Genomic DNA, 20,638 nt, shown 5'->3' on the forward strand with positions numbered 1-20,638 from the left:
TAAAAATTTTGATAATCACAGAAAAAGAGAAATTGGAGCATTGATTGTTTAGACAAATTGTTGCAAGGGAATACTCTGGAGTCAAGCCTATGCTGGTATCCAAGCAGAAAACATAGCATTTCATTGTACCAGCTCTAAAGCGAAATAATAGGGAGCGTTCCCAACTTCTACGGTATTGCACAAGTAACTGGTGGGAACAACCTCTGGATTGAGGTGCAGATAGCTCATAACATTTGGTTTCCGAGCTTCCGCACTTAACCTCTTGGATTCTAACTGTTCTATCAATACGGCTTGCGCTTGCTTTCTGCCCAGAGCATCATGTGGGGCTATATCAGAGTAGATGTTGGTTAAACCAATCCCTTCCAAAGATTTCTTCATGTACACCAACCATGGGATGAAAAGGCCTTTGTCACAGGCCATACAATCATGATTATATTCCTTGTAAGTAAGACTTCTTCAGAGCTCCAAATGAATAGCTACAAAAGAAGTGGGTGAGTGCGAATTAGGTCACTTAAATAAGTTAGGCCCAACTCCTTGTGGCAAATAAAATGGGAAGTCAATTCAAGGACTGTCAAGATTCTCCTACAAAAACGTTATTCTTCCCTCTGAAGTGTCTTTAGGTCACCAATTCCCCAAATTTCCACCCCGTACATTGCAATAGGTACACACTGGGCAGAATATATTTGTAACAGGGGTGTTAGTGTCCTACGGCCCAGCGGGGATGGTAAGCTGAGGAGTGAGCCTACTGCTCATAGTAGCTTAGCCCTGCTTTGTGAAATATGTGGAGCCCATGAGCCAGTGGAACTAAAGGTACCCCCAAGTAAGAGAAAGAGCTGGTACTTATAAGGTATTCCTACCGACTGTGATAGATCAAAATCATGTGCGCTTCGGACCACAAGTCAACAGGCCGAGGTTCACCCTAAAATACACAAATGAATGGTCTAGAAGACAAAGGGCTTTGGGAGTGCAAGCGATCAACACAACGTCATCCGCATAGAGTAGTGTGGAAAAGGGGGTGCCATTTATCATTGGTACATCAGAGGTGCACTTAGTGAGTTCTGACCTAAGGTTATCTATGTACAAAATGAATAATAGTGGAGCAAGCATGTACCCTTTGCTGACCCCCGTCCTATGCTAAATTCATCTGACACTTCCTCATTGTTACCTAACCTAACCTGGACATTTGTACCTCTGTGCAAAGATATGTTTAAGTGTCTAAGTATTGAATCCATTCCCAGATCAATGAGGAGTTCTCATAGCTTCGACTGGTTGACACAGTTGAAGATCATCAAAAAGTCCTTTAAGTAAAGGTGTAATTTAGATTGTGTCGCCACAGTATATTTTCCAATAATTAAATATAGGTTGAGACATTGTTCTACCATACCTATGCCATTACGAAAGTCAAACTGGCAGGCATTCAAAATGTTGTTGTCGTTAACCCACTCCAATATTCTATTATATAAACTGTCATGAATTTTGGTGGGATGTTAATCAATGAGATAAGGCAGTACATTTAAGATCAGAACGAGTCCCTTTCTTAAAAATTGGTACAATAAGTGAGGTGACCCAAGAGGCTGGAATTGTGGAATGACTTAAGCTATTGCAGACATTAGACAACAGTGGGGCCCAAACGTTCAGATTACACTTAATGAAGTCAATGGAGACACCATCCAGACCTGGTGCTTTGCACCCCATGTCTCCTGAATAGCAACCATATCTTCCTGCAGGGGTACCCACAAAAAAGAGGGTGGATCCCTATGGTCTAGCGTCATCAATCTTCTTAAAATGTGTCACCCGCGTTTGCTGGGGGAATCTTGCACTCACCCGCTGTGAAGGCAACGGCGCGAGTGCCTTTCTTCTTTCCCCAGCCAGGACATTGCCGTGAGGGAAACGGCCAGCGATTTACTAATGCCGATGCCGTGAGGGGAACGGCCATCAACAGGGCAGGAACTACTCTTCCCTGCATCCCCTGGCAGCGCAGAGAGGTGACGACAGCGCCTGACCGGGATTTCCTTCAATAGCGCCCACGCAAAGCGGGACGCGCACGGGCGGCCACCGGGCAAAGCCCGGGCAAAGGGTGGGCCGTCTGTGGCCGTCCGGGGTAGGACGAGGCTGGGCTGGGCCACCCCCTTAACACCTGACCAAGGAGGACTACACTAAGAAGGTACTGTCAGAAAGCACCAAGTTATATCGATTAAGCAGTAATCTTTGAGTTGGTGGCCAGTTTCCGCATTTATATTTCCTAGTCTATATCAATAATGGCAAGAAAGCGGGGAAACAAGAGCCCGGTGGAAAATGTATGAAACACCTTGGACACATATTTAGTCAAAGCAGTAAGCGATCTGTCTAAGGAAATTGATCGGACAGAGAGACGATTATCCTTAAGCTCCAATTTAGCACTTGGCAGATAAAACCGGGAAAAATTTTAATGTGACAAATACAGTTGATATGTCTAATACAGGTTTACCAGTGATTGTAGGTGACGTAGTCATTCATGCAGTTGATGTAACTGACACCAGTCAAGAACTGTCACGCATTTCTAGGACACCTTCTTTGTCCATACCAGACACATTACCTACTATTTCCCCTGTACAGTCCCCAAAGGATACAGCTACAAAGAAAAAAACTGGCATCCAAGGTGTTATCAAATCAAAGAGACCTAACAAATACTTTACCCTGGGGAAGTGTGAAAACGGCAAACAAAGGAGTGGAACCCCCTATTTTAAGAAGTCCGGACATTGAAGCAATTTTTGATACATTGATTGTACTGTTAAGGCCACTACATGACAGAATAGATAATATAGGGAAAGAAGTGCAAAAACTTAGTGGCTGTATAGAAAAAATTCATGCTAAAATTGGAAAATGTAAGGAGTGTGCATGCAAAAATGGAGGAGGCGAGCCCAGGTTGCTTCCTGATAAGATCGATACTACCACCACAATTAGCGAAAATAAGAAAATTGATGGAAACCAAATTAACATAAATCTGACAGAAAACCCTAAAGACCCACCGATAGAGCGTGCCGTTAGAAAACAATGTGACAAAGGAAGAAGGGATGCAATAGATTTAGAAAGTGTTAACCCCCCAGCACCAGTTATAGAGAAGATAGTTTCCGAAAATACCATACCCCCACCCCCTTCCTTCATTAATTTACCCCCTGAGTGTGGGCCTTATGTGGCGGGTTTGGTGACTGTGCCAAAATTGAAAAAAGACCAATGGGAGAATCAGGCAACATTAAGAAAAAAAACGACCCATTGGTTGTCTGAAAAATGCGGATTCCCTCTTGCAGGCGCTAAACAAATATTATTAACACAGAGCGTGGGCTGGTTTGGGCCCCTAAGGAAAAAACCAGAGGGAGATTGCATAATAATTAATTTGAAATCTCCTACCTGGGCAAGAGATGTATTGGCCAATACACCCCTCCATCACAACTAGAATATAACATGACCCTTCTACCATTAGGCTATTTTTATAGGCACCGAGGTGGGAATACAGTTTTAGGTGACACTACTGGCAATTTTAACGCTAGACATCAAATTATTACCCCAAAATTGCATTAATTTCTACACCCAAGTATTCCCATTACAAACAGGTATCAGATACTGGGTTCCCTGGAGGATGACGATTGACTTATGGAACAAGTGAGTACCCCAAATATGTTAGCCCGAGTCTGCACTGGGCATAATCTGGAAACAAGCCAGGATAAAGAAACGGCAGAGGATATCTTGGAAACCCCAGAAAAGACCCCTTTATTAACAAATACAACAGGGGTAACTGTGACTGTCTGCCCATTTAATAATATTATTCCAGAACCTGTACCCTTTGTTGGAACACAGTTTATGTACCCTATTGTAACATCTATTGTAGATAGACATCAAGAGGTTGGCGTAACAAATGAACAATCAGGTTATTCCTTCATGAGCTGGAAAATAGCAGGTCTAAGTAGTAAGTTAAACACCCCACAGTGGAAAGATCTGATTACTTCTAAGCTTGATGTTATTTGCCTGCAGGAAACCTGGCATAAAGACCCAGTATATATAGAAGGATACACTGCCAATTGGGTGAACGCGGATGACACCTCCTCGGGCCGGGCAAAGGGAGGTTTGTTAACACTTGTTTCGAACTTAATAGAATGTAAAAATTTTTCTTGTATAACTATAGGTCCCAATTGTCAACTAACCAGGCTCAGATTCAAAAGGGGAAAAGACTTATTGTTAGTTCATTTCTACAATAACAATTTTGGCAAGAATAGGGGTATTATTAATCATGACTTCGAAAAAGAAATAGAGCATTGTTGGTACCAAATAGGCAAGTAATCCTACTATGGATGGGTGACTTTAATGTCCTAATGTGTCCATTAGCAAACACTAGAACGTGTGGTTTTACAAAAAGCAGTACTTTAAATGAAAGGATAGACTTGCTACACTTTCCGCATGGAGACGATGGAACAACACTAAATGTTTTGCTATCCAAATTTGATCTCGATCTTTTAGGTTGCACAAGGGACAGGAATAATATTCAATGCCCGACCTTTACTGGTAGAGGTGCGTCAACTAATATAGATCATATTTTACTGTCATGTAACTGTGACTATAAGGATTTATGGATAACAGAACAGGTGGTGAGCGACCACAATAGTATTTCACAGGAGCTATTATGTTGGGGAACTAAGCAAACAAACGCATTTAATTGTGTTACTGATATCATCCCTGCTCGCTCCAATGGAATAAGAGTAAAGTGGGCAGCTGTCGATGCAAACAAGGTACAAAAGGAAGTTATTACGAATTGTAAACAAGAAATAGACTATTGTCTGGGAGAGAGAGTGGATTGTATCTATCTGATTATTAACTTCCAAAAAATGAATGGTTTCATAAAAGGACTCCTTACAAGAAAACATAAGGCTAGGAAAAAGTCAAACATAGGTTGGTTCAATAAGAACTGTACCAATGCTCTACATAACTTAAAACAAGCACTGGGCATAAAACCACGCAATAAAGAGACGATTAGAGCACTACGCCTCGATTATAAACTTATAATTAAGGCACAGAAAACAGAATTGCAAAATGAGGCATCAATCTTCTTAAATGTGTCACCCAATCCTCACCTTTTATATTGCAACTGATGGATATGCCAACCTGATCTAGAGATCTCATTTCTGATACGACTCTCCAAAAGGTCTTACTATCTTTAGTTTAGGCAGTGTCTGTTAGCATGGCCCACTCATGGGTAATGACTATCTTCCTTCTTTTACATGAAACTAGTTCATAATGCTTCCACAGGGTGGCCAGACTTGCATGGTCACGGGTGTGCATATTACTGGTGACTGTCGCCCCTTTTTCAGTATCCTCCATTAAACACCCCATAACTAACTCTATATTCTCAACTACCACTTTTCTCAATTATTTCGGGGGTCAGACAAATTCCACTGAAGTCTGAGGTTATTCATGGTTGGCAATAGATTGCTGAGACAAGGTACAACTTGGTGAACATCTCTAGGAGGTACTTCCAAGGCTATCTCAATCGGATTGTGATCACCAAAGTTGGTACTAATGATGGTGGTGCCATATAGCAGGAAATTTGTTTGACTTCGGGAAATAAAGATATAGTCAATTTCTGAGGAAATATTGCTTTCCCTGAAAGAGAGCAACCCTTGCATACCTGGCCCGGGTCCCTCTCCCACATTATGCAGATCATAAGAGGCAAGCAAGACCTCCAAATCATTGCTTCTCATGTATGTCCTCGTGAGAGTCACTGATTCTTTTCCAGCTCTATAACTAGGTAATCTAGCATTAAAATCTCCCCCAAGACTAAGATGCTTTTGATGACCCTGATAAGATTTGCCCTCCACAATAGCTGATATACAGTCAATTTGATCCTGAGATTTGTTGAATAGGCACATCAAGACAATCATTGTTATAACAAGCATTTGCAATGCAATAGGTCTCACATTAATTAGGTTTGTGCTATTTGCATTGCTAAATATTGCAACACCAATTGCAACAAAAGTCTATAAATTGTAGGCCAAAAAAATGTGTATTTATTTTTGTAGCAATGGTGGCATGCTGCGCTTTAGATGAATATGTTTAAAGGAAAGTGCGCCATACTGCGATTGCTACAATAGTTATTTGTGGATGTGTTAACAATTGATGTGTGCACTGATGGTTGGTGGTGTGTGTGCCTGTAGAAATTGTGCACTGATGGTTGATGGTCTGTGTGCCTGGTGGAAGTGTGCACTGTGGGCTGGTGTTGCGTGTGCATGGTGGAACCGTGCACTGATGGCTGGTGGTGTGTGTGCCTTGTGAAAGTGTGCACTGACGGCTGGTGGTGTGTGAATGCCTGGTGAGAGCGTGCACTGACGTCCGGTGGTGGGTGCCTGGTGGAAGCGTGCACTGACGGCTGGTGGTGTTTGTGCCCGGTAAGAGTGCACTGACGGCTGGAGTTGTTTGTGCCCGGTGAAAGCGTGCACTGACGACTGATGGTGTCTGTTCCTGGTGAAAGTGTTAATTGACGGTGTGGTTTTGTGTGTGGTTGTGTGTGTGGTTGTATGTGTGGTTTGTGTGTGTGGTTGTGTGTGTGTGGTTGTGTGTGTTTGTGTGTGGTTGTGTGTGGTTGTGTGTGTGCGGTTGCGTGTGTGTGTTGTGTGTGCTTGTGTGTGTGCTTGTGTATGTGGTTGTGTGTGTGGTTGTGTGTGTGGTTGTGTGTGTCTGTGGTTGTGTGTGTGGTTGTGGTTGTGTGTGTGGTTGTGTGTGTGTGTGGTTGTGTGTGTGTTGTGTTTGTTTGTGTGGTAGTGTATGGTTGTATGGTTGTGTGTGTGCTTGTGGTAGTGTAGGCAAGACCTAAAAATAAACCTCAAGCGCTCAGCACAGGAAAAGGCAGCTGTGCAGGACACATCGACCCCCACAAACAAATGCCAAAAGTGGCCACAGCAGAGCCCAACAGGCACCCGCCAGACAGGCGTGGAAAAGCGAGAAGCACAAGCAATGGCAACCCCCACCAGCAACCTCTGGTAAGGTAGTCTGGCGCAAAGAGGACCACAGAAAAAGCAAAGGATACAACAGCCGGAGAAAAAGCAGCACAGACCTTTGACCAGGTAATCCTGAGAACCATATAATGATATCAAACAATGCTATTGGAGTTCATTAAAATGCATATACGTTCAAGACAAGGCTGACTGTTCACCCTCAGGCCCTTCTAATCTGGATGGTTCAATTGGCCTAGATTAGCCTACCTCCTCTCAAGGCATTGTGGAAGGTGCAGTGCTGCCCTTCTGTGCTGGAAACATGCCTACACCCACAGAATACCCAGCAAAATTCGGAGTTTACAAGTACCACTAATGTACACGTTTGTTTTCATGTAGTCTGCTTATTTAGGGACACAATTGTGAGCAGTACTTCTGAAAGCTACATTGATGAGGCAACTGGGCCAAACAGGTGCACTGGTGACTTTTGTGTCGAATCTGCCACGAGTGCAGCGAATAGAGAAGACAAGTGCGATATTAGGCACTACATTAAAAAAACAAGGTCAGTGGTGTAGACATTTTATTCTGCAACCTACTGCAAGGAAGAGAATGCTGCTTGAATTATAAAATACAGCAATAATCAGGGTTCAATGGGACCCTGGTGCCACTGCACCTGCTGCACTCACTGAAGCTACGCCCCTGGCTAAGACACACTTGTTGACAAGCGCAGCGCTCTGTAAACGGCGTAAATAGTTCAGATGAATGATAAACTTTGACACAGCTGCTCACACTACCTGTAGAAAGGAATAAGAATGCTCTTTGTCACTCTCTTAGTGTGAAATGTTTTCAGAGTGCATTATCCCCCCTCACCCCCGTGGGCCCCCCTCCAGTCTTACAAACTCGTACAAAGGAGAGTTTTGGTACTATACACACCCTGATGAAAACATTTAACTTGCAACACTTAACTGATTAAATTAAGGGAGGCCACACTTACTTCACCCACTAAACTAACCTGTTGACCCCTCCCCGGCCCCCAACAAATACACAAGATGGTGCCCATGGATGCCACGCCCCACACCCTAGCATGACCTTTGAACCGATAGCTGTGCGCTAAGTGAAGCATATTACAAGGTGATCTACAAGTCCCAGAATGCAGCGCGCTCATGGAAGCCAGGCACACCGGCTGTTGATTGACGCACAAGGCTAGTGTGTGAGCCTCGCCAGGGCTGGCTGTGACCTGCTGAGGGAGAAGGGGGTCTCCTGTTAACAAGACCCCAATTAACAACAATCTCCAGAAAGGTTACTTCACTTAGAGAAGAAGTGCAGGTGGCGGGGGTGGCGAGGGGGGGGTAAAGTGTATTAGTATTGAATGTCCTTGCCCATCAGCACCCCCCTCCCCCCACAGGCACACAATGAGCTTGAGAACGGTCACTAATGCGATTACATCTTCAAGGGGGGCGGGGGTGCCCGCAGGTCACCGCTTTGTTTGTAAACCCACGGCCTCTGCCTATGCACTGCCACATACTATAGCACACAGCACCAATGCAGCCGCTTCTAGGTGTATACAGGTGGCCGGATGTACCTTGGATGGGGCAACAAGGCCTGCTGCTGGCGGGGAGGGCATGCACTTCTCAGTGCCTCATAGAGCTGAAAGGGGGGCGAAGCGCTAGATCTGCGTCTCGCCTGGAGGGTACAGGCGGGGACGGAACAGCCGGTAGGCTAAAAAACAAGAAGCTTTCAAAAGCTATAGGGTTGGTCTCCCAAATTTCGTGCATTAGCAAGATGCCATATGACTTAATAAACAATTGCCAGTCAGGGAGTAATATCTTGGAGCGAAGCCTGCACTGTTGCAGCTTAGTATTTTTATCAAAGAGTTTTTTGCGATCGGGGTCGATGAAGCAGGATCTGTCACACAACACTCTGGCAATAATGTAAGTTCAGTTGGCAAGGCATTTTTTAGGTCTCGGCATGGAGACCTATTGTCACCCACTTGCTCCTCAAGGGAGATAGAGCGGTGCACGAGCCGACCCGGGTCTGTGGACGCGCACACACACAGGCACGCACACACACACACAAGCAGGCAGACACACGCACGCACACGCGCACACACACACGCCCACACACACACACACACACACACGTGCCAAGCCCCCCAAGCCCCACTTACCGCCTCAGCCGCCACTCCTGACTTCTGCTGCCACCGGTCCTCTAGGCCATCCACTCCATAGGCGCGGGCTTCTTGCAAAGATGGAAGTCCCGCTTCTCGACAGCCGTGAGCATGCACATCCCGAAACCGGAAGTTCAGGAGCTTGCACGCTCACGGCTTGTTCTAAACTTCCGGTGTGGTGCATTCCGGTGTGGGGCATAAGCTGTGAGTAATGTTTGTGTAGCAGTGTAAGTGGATTTTGAAATACCAGTATTAATAATTCAAAGGCACAATTGACCAGCAAAAGAACATTTATTTTTAAGCATAACTAACGCGTGTCTGTGTATTTCCCAAGAGTTTTACAAGGGTGATTATAATGCGCGACTGACGGCAAAATAATGTGTGCTATTATAATAATTTCAAATATTTCTACAAACAATGAATAGCTGGAGTTTTCTGTTAAATGTGCAAGAACGCTGCAGTTTCTTGGTAAGTGAATGGCCGCTGTTGCACCTTTGCGAAAGACCACAATTTAAGGACAGACACTAAGTTGACAGTAGTAATCCAGGAGGTCACGGTTATCAGGCCGCACACAGCAGAATCCGTTTGCCGTGCTGGCGCTTATTCTCTATGCAGCACAGTGCATTCTTTCAAAGGAGCAGCAAAAAGTAAAGTGTGCCATCCCTGCTTACTCTGGTACTTACTCGTGCGACCCAAGTACAATGGTTTAACCAGAAATTTAAAATCACCACCAGATTTAATGGACGGAAATAACCACCAGATTTGATGTGTGATGTGTTTGTTCTCTTATCCAACTGTCGAATTAGTTCACTGTACACAAAATTAAATTATCTTTCTTTTGAATACTTCACTAGCTAGTGTTGTGTTTCATGCTCATGGTACAGCTCTTTTGGGAACTGAACAATCTGGAAAGAGGCCTTACTTTCGTTTCTGCTTGTGAGTGGAATAGAAGACTTGACCTGGTCACTAGCAGATATCAAGTCACAGTTCCGTATACTGGACATAGCTTCGAAGTCTATTATTGCTTCCCGTGCTTAGTTTGTAAAAGAATAACTGCTGGGGCCAAAAGGTTGGTTCAGAAGCCCGCGGCCGGTGGCATCGAAGGTCTGGGTGCTAAATCTGAGGATGTGGTGTAACGTCCTGATCTGCCGACTTTAGCGCTGGTGAGTTCAGAGTAGTGAGTACAGAGTAGTGAGTGCAGAGTGCAGAGTAGTGAGTGCAGAGTGCAGAGTAGTGAGTGCAGAGTAGTGAGTACAGAGTAGTGAGTGCAGAGTAGTGAGTGCAGAGTAGTGAGTGCAGAGTGCAGAGTAGTGAGTGCAGAGTGCAGAGTAGTGAGTGCAGAGTAGTGAGTGCAGAGTGCAGAGTAGTGAGTGCAGAGTGCAGAGTAGTGAGTGCAAAGTAGTGAGTGCAGAGTAGTGAGTGCAGAGTGCAGATTAGTGAGTGCAGAGTAGTGAGTGCAGAGTAGTGAGTGCAAAGTAGTGAGTGCAGAGTAGTGAGTGCAGAGTAGTGAGTGCAGAGTAGTGAGTGCAGAGTGCAGAGTGTAAAGTAGTGAGTGCAGAGTAGTGAGTGCAGAGTAGTGAGTGCAGAGTAGTGAGTGCAGAGTGCAGAGTAGTGAGTGCAGAGTAGTGAGTGCAGAGTAGTGAGTGCAGAGTAGTGAGTGCAGAGTTGTGAGTGCAGAGTAGTGAGTGCAGAGTGCAGAGTAGTGAGTGCAGAGTAGTGAGTGCAGAGTAGTGAGTGCAGAGTAGTGAGTGTAGAGTAGTGAATGCAGAGTAGTGAGTGCAGAGTCGTGAGTGCAGAGTCATGAGTGCAGAGTCGTGAGTGCAGAGTAGTGAGTGAAGAGTTGTGAGTGCAGAGTGCAGAGTAGTGAGTGCAGAGTAGTGAGTGCAGAGTGCAGAGTAGTGAGTGCAGAGTGCAGAGTAGTGAGTGCAGAGTAGTGAGTGCAGAGTAGTGAGTGCAGAGTAGTGAGTGCAAAGTAGTGAGTGCAGAGTAGTGAGTGCAGAGTGCAGAGTAGTGAGTGCAGAGTAGCTAGTGCAGAGTAGTGAGTGCAGAGTGCAGAGTAGTGAGTGCAGAGTGCAGAGTAGTGAGTGCAGAGTAGTGAGTGCAGAGTGAGTGTGTAGAGTGGTGAGTGCAGAGTGGTGAGTGCCGAGTGCCTGTTCCAGAGAGAGCAGGGTATGCTTGTGCGCTTACACAGTGCACTGACACACAGGAGCTAAAACAAAGAACAGCTGAACATGTGGCAGCTTCATTGAGGCAGCCGGCCCTCTGTGAAGGGAGCAGCAAGGAGGGGACGCCTCAACCAATCAAGCGCAGCTACTCACAACCTACTGTACGATTACAACACAGGCCGAAGGGCAGAGCAAGGTCTTTTCGCATTATGCAGGGTGAGCAGTGTGGGGTGAGCAGTGTGTGAGCGTGCAGGGTGCACCTTCACAAAACTCACTCTATATACGGCTGAAAAATAGCACTAGGCGACGATAATGAAATTCAACAGTACTGCGAAAGCATGGCTTACATTACAAACAAAGTCTTGCAGTTGCCCATTGTAAATGACAATGCCATTTATTTAACGATTAAGCTATTGGCAATGTAAATGACAATGCCATTTATTTATGATTTAAAGAAATGTCATGAGCAATGCCAATAGCTCTACCTTTAATGATGCCGAGACCTTTGCATTGTAAATGCTTGTTAAGCAACAAAACTTTGGGGTTGTACCTAAACGATCAGGCTCAGCTGGTATTATGGGCACAACTAAGGCAGCGTGTACCCGGTTCAGAGCCCTTGGAGTTGTGATGGCAGCTTGGGTCTACCTGTCAATCAACCTCATTGCAGTCTGCTAGAACTGCCTACCTTTTGTTGCATGTGAAGCCCCAGTATGACTGAGGTCAGCAATCATGTAAGAGTTGACGTGGCGTTTGCTTGGGTGGCTTTTAGAGGAAGCCAAAAGGTAAAGTGAAAATGGTGGTTTCATCTGTTGTCCATGATGTTCAAGTGCCCAAAGTTTCCCCACACTGTACAGGCTCCTGAAATTAACAACAATACATTCTCCAGCTATGTTTTTACTAGAGGGACCAATCAAACCTACCCTCTGTGTCATTAAGATTTTGTGACTTTCTGCAGCATTGACATTCCTGTGCACACCAAGCCAGTGGGTAACCTTACTACGCAATTCATCTCATGTCTTCACCTGATTATGTTTCAATGGGGGACACATGCCATTATTAAGATCTATTGGGCAGTACTTTGGAGGTAGGTTTAAAGTTGTAGAGCTAAAGTTGTTATCCATATGCCTACCTACCCTGCTTAGCGTGCCCCAATGGATCTGATTACCAGCTATGGTTAGCACAGGACCATATTTAACAGCCCCTGTGCCGTCTCTAATAATAGCCTGGCGTAAGTGCCATCGGACGTACTGCTCTGTGCGGCTAGCAAAGGAATACCTGCAGTCTGAGGGATTCCCCAGCCCTGACTAGGTTTTACGGCCATGCAACCCAGGGTCCTATTACAGGTTTGACTGTAATCACAGTATAACTAGTTCCAATATTTGATGTGATGTGATGTTTGCGCACAGCCGCAAGGAGGCTTTCTATTACATCAAGGTGCTCTTTTATTTGTCTTAACTGTGCTTCCAAAATCATTGAAAATCTGTTGTAGATCTCCTCAATGTTAACGCTGCCCATAATCGTTGGACTTTAACCCTTTCTGGTTGCTGTTTGATCTGAATGAGATTTCGCCCGTGGAGCACGGACGGTTGTCCTTTTATGTTTAATTGCTGGTTCTGGGAATGAGTTAGGGCTGTTAGGCCTTAGGAGGGGCCGTTCAGGTCCCAAGGTTCATTGTGTTGGTTGTGGCTCCATGCGCAATGGTAGAACCACGGGGGGAATTTTATCCCCGTTATCCCTCACACCGGCGTCCTCCTTTGAGCGACCAGTTTGAACTGCACTAATGCCATTGTTGTTTGCTGAACCACCAAGACTACTTCTATGCCCTAAGGATAGTCTACATTCCATTAAAGTGATTTCATTTGATGCAACCCCTATTATCCGCTCCAACATGGTGTCAATACTTGTAGGTTTATGTATAGATTTATGTGAAGATACGGAATTTACAACCGCCTTGTGCTTGCCCATTCTGGTATAGAGGTTAAGAAGGATGCTTCTCCTGTATTTCCAAGGTTGATCATCCGCATCAGAGGGGTGGGTCAGCCCATTCGCATCCCGTCGGACACTTCGCACAGGCAGGCACCTCGACACGTCCCGTGTTGCGAGATACAAGCATCCTTTAAGTAGTGTGCCCGAATAGCGCTTGTGCTCACTCCCACCTCCTCCTACCCAGCTTACGGGCAATGTAGTATGAGGCTTTCAGTTTGCTCTAGTTCCCAAGCTCTGTCCTTGTTTGTTGTCGAAAATGCCCTTACATCAATTGTCGTTTAACAAGAAGAGACTGTAGTGTCGGAGCCACCTGGTCCGCACACTACAATGTTACACTGTGTGTAACTGCAAAGGGCGGGCACGCCCCTGGGAATAAATAAACAGGTGGATGACAGTTCGAGGTCTTGGTACACCACCATACCACTGTGTGTGTCTATTCTTTGGTTGCAGCCCTGTGGTCGTAGGCCCCACTGCATGGTCCTGGTACCCCAATACCCCAGCCCACTACACTGGCAATGAGGCAGGTCCTTGCCTCCACCGCATCGCACAATGGCGCCGGTACAACACATTCTTGAAACGGAGTCTGAGCGGCAGCGTCAGTGCCGCTGTGAGTCACCTGCTACCCGGGCACCTGCAGCCTACAATCAGCGCCCCTGCAGACCCCCTCACCCAACCTCCACCAGGTGACACCAGACGGCTGATCGGCCTGTGCCCGCGGCCGCAGGAGTGACGAAGCTACAGACGGCTCTGCGTGCCAACAAAGGAAGGTGAAGCAAGCCTGACCCAGCAAATGCTACAGAGATGCGGTCATGGCCTGGGGGGCCTGACAAAGTTCACTGGCAGCGGCAGAGTTGGATCGCACCTCCCCCTCCCCCCAACTATCAAGGTCAGTGAGCAGCCTCCAAGCACACCGACGGGTGCTACCACCACCTGGACTCTGACATCCTTGTGAATCTTTACTCTGGCTAGGCCTCTGCCTCAGCGACACCAAATTGGGGAAGCAGGCATAGCATTCAGATCGTACGCTACCTCCCCCCCATCGCTGCATCCTGTTCCAGGCTCTCCTCTCCATCACCCCCCCCCCTCCTTCTCACGTGGACTGTGTTAAGGAGTGAGGGGTAGGGGCGTCTATTTAAAAAAAACACAACAAGCACTGAGAAGAACTCGGACGGAGAGAGTGAAAGTCAGGCATTGACAAAGGCAAGCAGCCACAGACACCACAGAGCCACAGCGTTGAGGCATTCACCATACATTGAACCATCACAAGGAACAGGCTAGGCTAACAAGTGTGCTCCAGGTCAAGCCGGAGGGGCAGGCCCACAAACAGCTGCCACGCAACCACAACAACAGTCCCTGCAACCTCATGGCCATGCAGCCATATCGCCTCTCCCACTGTTTAGTGAATTGGCAGACCCTGCCACAGCGGCACTACATTGGAGGTCATGGATTGGTCGCCTGGATCATGACTTCACTGGAATGAGGGAAACAGATGGTACAGTCAAGCAATCGCTACTTATGTGCTATGGTGGGGGGAAAACTCTATGACCTTTTCGAAACCCCCCCAAACACCGGAGCCAATCATGACTATGACTCAGTGGTAGCAGCACTGAACAGACACTTTGATGCTCAAATCAATCAAGATTTCGAGCGGTTCAAGCAAAACAGGAAGAGCTCAAGTCCATTGATGTGTTCTACGCCCGGTTGCGAAAACTAGCCAGCTCATGCACATTCCCCGACGGACGCGAGGAAATACGAGCACAATTTAGACAAGTGTGCCGCTTGGTGCTGCTACGTCGGCTCATCCTCAGACAACCGGGTATGTCGCTTGACAAAATACAGGTACTAGCGAGGTCCCACAAACTTTCTAATGCAAGAGCAGATAAAATGGAGGCCACGCTAAATAGTCAACCGCCATCAATGGGGCCTCATCGATTGCTGACGATCATGGAAGAGCGGGTTGCAGTCATCCAAAGACGTCCAGCAATCCAGCGTGTGAACATGAGGACACCTACAAAGGGACCCTAAGGCAACTGTGGCATGAAGCACCCTCCCACCAGCACATGCTTCACCAAAGGCAATACACGCTCCCGGTGTGGCAAGCTGAACCAATTCACCATGGTGTGCAGGAGTGGAAGGTCCAGAACAACTGCCAATGGACCGTGAGGAGTGACAGCTGCCATCGGACAGCTATCCATGGACGACCCCCTGGGACAGGAGGACACCACCCCGCCAGGCCAGTGCTATGGCTTAGGAGTGGATGACGACGACGTGTTTGTAGTGTCATTTGTGAGTCGCGCTGGCCCCCTCCCTTGTGCTAGATACTCGTAGCAGGATCCACTGTTCGAGCACTCATTGACACAGTTGTGTCTTCTAATGTGATGGACAGTGCCCAGTATGAACGTCTCTCGCCATGAGCATCACTATCGCCCACCCGAGCAAAGATAGACATGTATGGAGGGACCAACCCACTCCCCTAAGAGGAGTAATTGAGGTTGAGGTGGCCAGTGAAGGACAAAGTGTCCCTAGCAGGTTCCACTACACTGAAGGGAAGTGAGGCACGCTACTCAGCTACCATACAACAGAAGATTTGGAACTGGTCTTGTTTACTAACCAAATGCACGACCTACATGCTGATGCCATTCTACAGGAGTTACCCATACTGTTCGAAGGCCTCGGTCGGCTGAAGGGCAAACAGTTCCAGCTGCACATTGACTCATCCATCAAACCGACTGCACTGAGGCACCGTAGGGTGTCGTTTCACCTATGCCCCCCAAGTCGAGTAGAACTACGGAAGATGGAACATCTGGGGGTCATTGAAAAGGTATCCGGACCCACACCGTGAGTGTCTCCATTAGTTGTCGCCCCCAAGCCAAAGCAGCCAGGAGCAATCCGATGTGCGTCGACATGCGCCTTTCAAATCAGGCTGTAAAAAGAGAGTGACACCTCACACCCACAATGGACGATATAGTGGTGGACCTAAATGGAGCAAAATGGTTCTTCAAACTTGATTTAAATGCCGGGTACCACCAACTGGAACTTGATCCGGAGAGCAGGTACATAACGACCTTCTCCATGCACGTGGGGTTAAGAAGATACACGTGACACAGCTTCGGAGTGTCCTCAGCAGCTGAAGTGTTCTAAAATGCCATTTGCGAGACACTTTCAGGACTGCATGGAGTCATCAACCTAAGCAACGACATTCCTGTATATTCAAAAACCTTTGAAGAACACCACATACATCTCAGGAGCACACTTCAGTGCCTTGCAGACAGCCGCCTAACCCACAACAGGGCCAAATGCTCTTTCTACCGGGAGTCAGTAGAGTTTTTCGGATACATATTCTCCCGGGAGGGGCTACAGGTTGACCCAAAGAAAGCTGTCGCCATCCGTTCCGCACCAGTACCCACATCCCCCACTGAAGTCTGTAGTTTTTTGGGGATAGCAACGTACTGCTGCTGCTTTATCCAGAACCTGGCATCATTATCGGAACCCCTACGTGCCCTCACCAAGAACGGGGCACCGTGGGACTGGACAGATGAAGCCAACAAGTCGTTCCAAGCCATAAAAGAAGCTCTAATGGACAAAACAGTGATGGCATACACGTCCACCCCAGTCAGTGCACAAAAGTGGTTGTCGACGCCAGCCCTGTTGGGTTGGGGGCTGTCCTCCTTCAGGAAACAAAAATCAAAGACTGGGTCCCCGTAGCCTACATCAGCAGAGCACTGTCAGAGACGGAGACATGCACAAATAGAAAGAGAAGTTCTCACCATTGAGTGGGCATGCCACCATTTTCACCTCTATCTATATGGGCGTGACTTCAGAGTGGTGACTGACCACAAATCGCTGATTCCCTTCTTCGCGGGCACTACACGGATGGCACCTCCAGGAACCGAGAGATGGGCAGTGCAGCTCCAAGCGTATCATTTTGAAGTGGCGTTACACCCAGGGATAAACAACCCTGCGAACTTCCTATCACGACACCCCTTCATGGTACGACCAACAACACCATCCATGGACGATGAGAACATAGAAGAGCTGGTGCGGATGATATTGCAAGAAGTATGTCCCAAAGCACTGACTATGGAAGAAGTAATCAATCAATCAATCAATCAATCATCGCATTTATATAGCGCTCTACTTACCCAGAGGGTCTCAAGGCGCTGGGGGGGGAGTCTGCTACTGCTCGAACAACCAGGTCGGAGCCGCAACGAATCTAGATGAGAACCTGGGCAAGCGGAAGATCAGATTGCACGGCAACAACTGTGGAGAGCCAGCAGAGAACTCAGTGAAGGGCCCCGTGGAAAAGTACAGCGAGTCACAACGATCATGATCCCACAGAGTGTACAGCAACTCGTAGTCAACCTGGCACACGTAGGTCATCAAGGAATAGTCAAGACGAAAGCCCGTCTTCGCAACAAAGTCGGGTTTTCCCAGATAGATATCATGGTTGATGACACCATCCAAGCATGTCGCTCCTGCGCCATCACCAGCAGTGACCCGGTGCTGCATCCAGTTCTCACAGAAGAGCCATGCCAAGAACCCTGGTCACAGGTCAGCATGGACCTTGGGTCTTTCCCGGATGGGTGGAGCACGGTCGTCCGAATAGACTCTTACTCCAAGTTTCCCATTATGGAAGTTGTATCGTGCACAGCATTCCCACAAGGGAAGGCCACTCTCAACCAAACAGTTGCAATGATGGGCCTCCCTGAAGAAATATGGTCCAACAATGGTCCACCCTTCCAAGGCAAAGAATTCCAGGAGTATCTAGCAGCACATGCCATCCGGCATCGCAAGATAACACCACAGTGGCCGCAAAACAATGGAGAGGTAGAGCGGTTTATGAGAACCCTGGACGGGGCACTGAGGATTGGGGTGGAAAAAGTTGAAGAGGCAGAGGCATGCCTGCAGTGCTTCCTGAGCGCGTACTGCAAGACCCCACAATGCACGACTCGATGTCCCACATCACACCTACTATTCTGGAGGGCCCCCTGAGACAGCATACCGGCAGACCTGTCCTGGCGTCCTGAGGAGTTTGATGGTGAAGCCTTGCGGGCTGGGAGAATAGTCACCAATCTACAAGCAAGCCGGTCCCGAAGAGCGAAAGTGACCAACAAATGGGCGGGTGACCATACGATCGTCAAGGACCAGCACCCTGGCTGGAAATTCCAAACACCGTATGAGCCCGACGTGTGGGAAGACACCGAAGTGCAAGGTACGATGGTGTCCGCCAAGAGAGGGTCGCGCACCATTGAGTGAAACATACCGTGGTTCAAGAAGGTGGACGGATTGCTGAAGATGCATCCGAACAAAACACACTGTAGGAAGAAGCCATGTCACCGACTCACTCCCTATAGGCGAGTGACGGTTCACCCCACGCTGCGAGAACCAGAGGTTCCATCCAACAGGAAGAATCTCCCTGTGTGACTCAAGGACAATCATCTATGCCCCGAAGCCCTCAGGAAGATGGGCAGAATTTCAACTCCCGAAGCCAGATGTATAGTCTCCAGCTGAACGCAGCTCCAAGCCAGAGGCTCAGATACTTTTTATGCTGAATGGTGTAAGGAGACAGTGTCCGGAGGGAAGCAGTTCGAAGCTAAAGGAAAAGAGGGATGTAGTGTCTAAGCTACCCGGCCCGCACACTACAATGTTACACTGTGATCACCCCAGAGGGCGGGCAAGCCCCCGGGGATAAATAAATGGGCGCATGACCGTACGACTCGAGGTCTTGGCCCACCACCGTACCACGGTGTGTGTGCCTATTCTTGTGTTGCAGCCCTGTAGTCGAAGGCCCCACTGTGTGGTCCGGGTACCCCGATACCCCGGCCCACTACAAAGACCACTAAGTGCATTTTCATATAATCTGATTAACTGGCAAGGTTTCAGTGTCATTAGGGATAGTGATGGTAAGTTTTACGGTTACTTTTCAATGTCCCTGCCAACGGTTGAATCCTTTACGTGATAGCTAGTATTGCAGTTTTAACCGAGATAAAAGTATTACATTATAAAAGCAAGTCATAAGCATGTGTTTTTTCCTGTTTGTTTTTTACTCATGAATGTCACTTAGAGTTATACAAATAATGTCATTTTCTCTAGGATACAACATCCCTCTCATCTTCTAAAGGAGGCAGCGGAGGAGGCGGCGGATCTGGCGTTTTCAAATCTGGCTGGCTTTATAAAGGGAATTTTAACAGCACAGTAAACAACAGCATCACTGTCCGGGTAAGAGGACAATGCCGCTCTGTCTCAGTGACTACTTTCACTCCACATTCCCCACGGTCGTAGGATAGCCCTGTTTGCCTTGCATGTGTTCATTTGCATAGTGAATAATGGTTTAAACAGCATTTCTGTTGTTCGTTTAAATATATTTTGGGTTGCATTGCTAAGTCATATATTTATTTTTCTTTAAATGCCAGTAGGTAGATGAAATATTAGCAACGAAGTATAATAATATCTTATTTTGCTTTGCAGTCTTTTAAAAAACGCTACTTCCAGCTGACAAGGCTGTCGGATAATTCTTACATAATGAATTTTTACAAAGATGAGAAGATATCCAAGGAACCAAAGGGTTGCATTTTTTTAGATTCTTGCACTGGAGTTATACAGGTAAGTCAAGCGGTCAGTACATCAGTTACCTGTGTTTTTTTGGTTTGTTTTTGTCTGTTGTTTTCCTGAAATGTGTCTACTGTGCCTTTGGAATGGATATGCCATTATTCTAGATATTAAATGTAATACTCTGTGGTAAAAAGAGATGCAGATGCCATCAATTCAATGACCAACTAGTTTCAAAGACACAAAAAAAGAGGGAGGCCCCCTAACTAATCCAATGTGGGACGAGGGGGAAATACGCAGAAATGTAAAGAGTCCCAGTCAGAAAAAAGAAGCTAATATTCACAAGCTAAACGCAAACATAGGAATTAAGATGAACATGCTAGTGCCACAATATTAGATACCCCACTGTGAATACAACATAAATGTTTGCGTTTAGCTTGAGAATATTAGCTTCTTTTTTTCTGACTGGGACTCTTTACATTTCAACTAGTTTCAAAGAACATCATTTGTTATTCAGGTTTGGAATATAATTTGATGTGCATATTTTTTCATGAAGGAATCTTACTATCTTAAAATGCATATCCAATTTGAGTAGACATCCTGATTTGTCAAGTAATTTGTAATAAAAAAAAGTGCTGGTCCCCAAAATGTTTACCCGGGCCGTTTATTTGACGGGCCCACAGAAATGCAAGACACCCAGAAGGGCGAGCGACAGTCCTTCCTTTTTTTCCATCATGGTTTGTGGAAACAGAAGAAGGACTGTCAACAAAACAAATTGTAACGGCTGACTTCTCTGCAGTCCTTCTTGATGGTGT

At 46.7% G+C, this 20,638-nt stretch overlaps 1 protein-coding gene across 9 annotated transcripts in view; it reads left to right on the forward strand.

Moving 5' to 3' along the window:
- Positions 1 to 20,638, forward strand: part of DOCK10 (dedicator of cytokinesis 10) — a 1,740,483-nt gene that overhangs the window by 744,878 nt on the left and 974,967 nt on the right. For all 9 annotated transcript variants that reach the window (XM_086943899.1, XM_086943900.1, XM_086943901.1 and 6 more), the window contains exons 6-7: positions 19,368 to 19,493; positions 19,743 to 19,877. In XM_086943899.1, coding sequence (XP_086800025.1) covers positions 19,368 to 19,493; positions 19,743 to 19,877 — 261 coding nt within the window. The remainder of the gene's footprint in view (positions 1 to 19,367; positions 19,494 to 19,742; positions 19,878 to 20,638) is intronic.

Source organism: Lissotriton vulgaris, chromosome 11 (genome assembly GCF_964263255.1).
Source record: "Lissotriton vulgaris chromosome 11, aLisVul1.2, whole genome shotgun sequence".
NCBI classification, from domain to species: Eukaryota; Metazoa; Chordata; class Amphibia; order Caudata; family Salamandridae; genus Lissotriton; species Lissotriton vulgaris.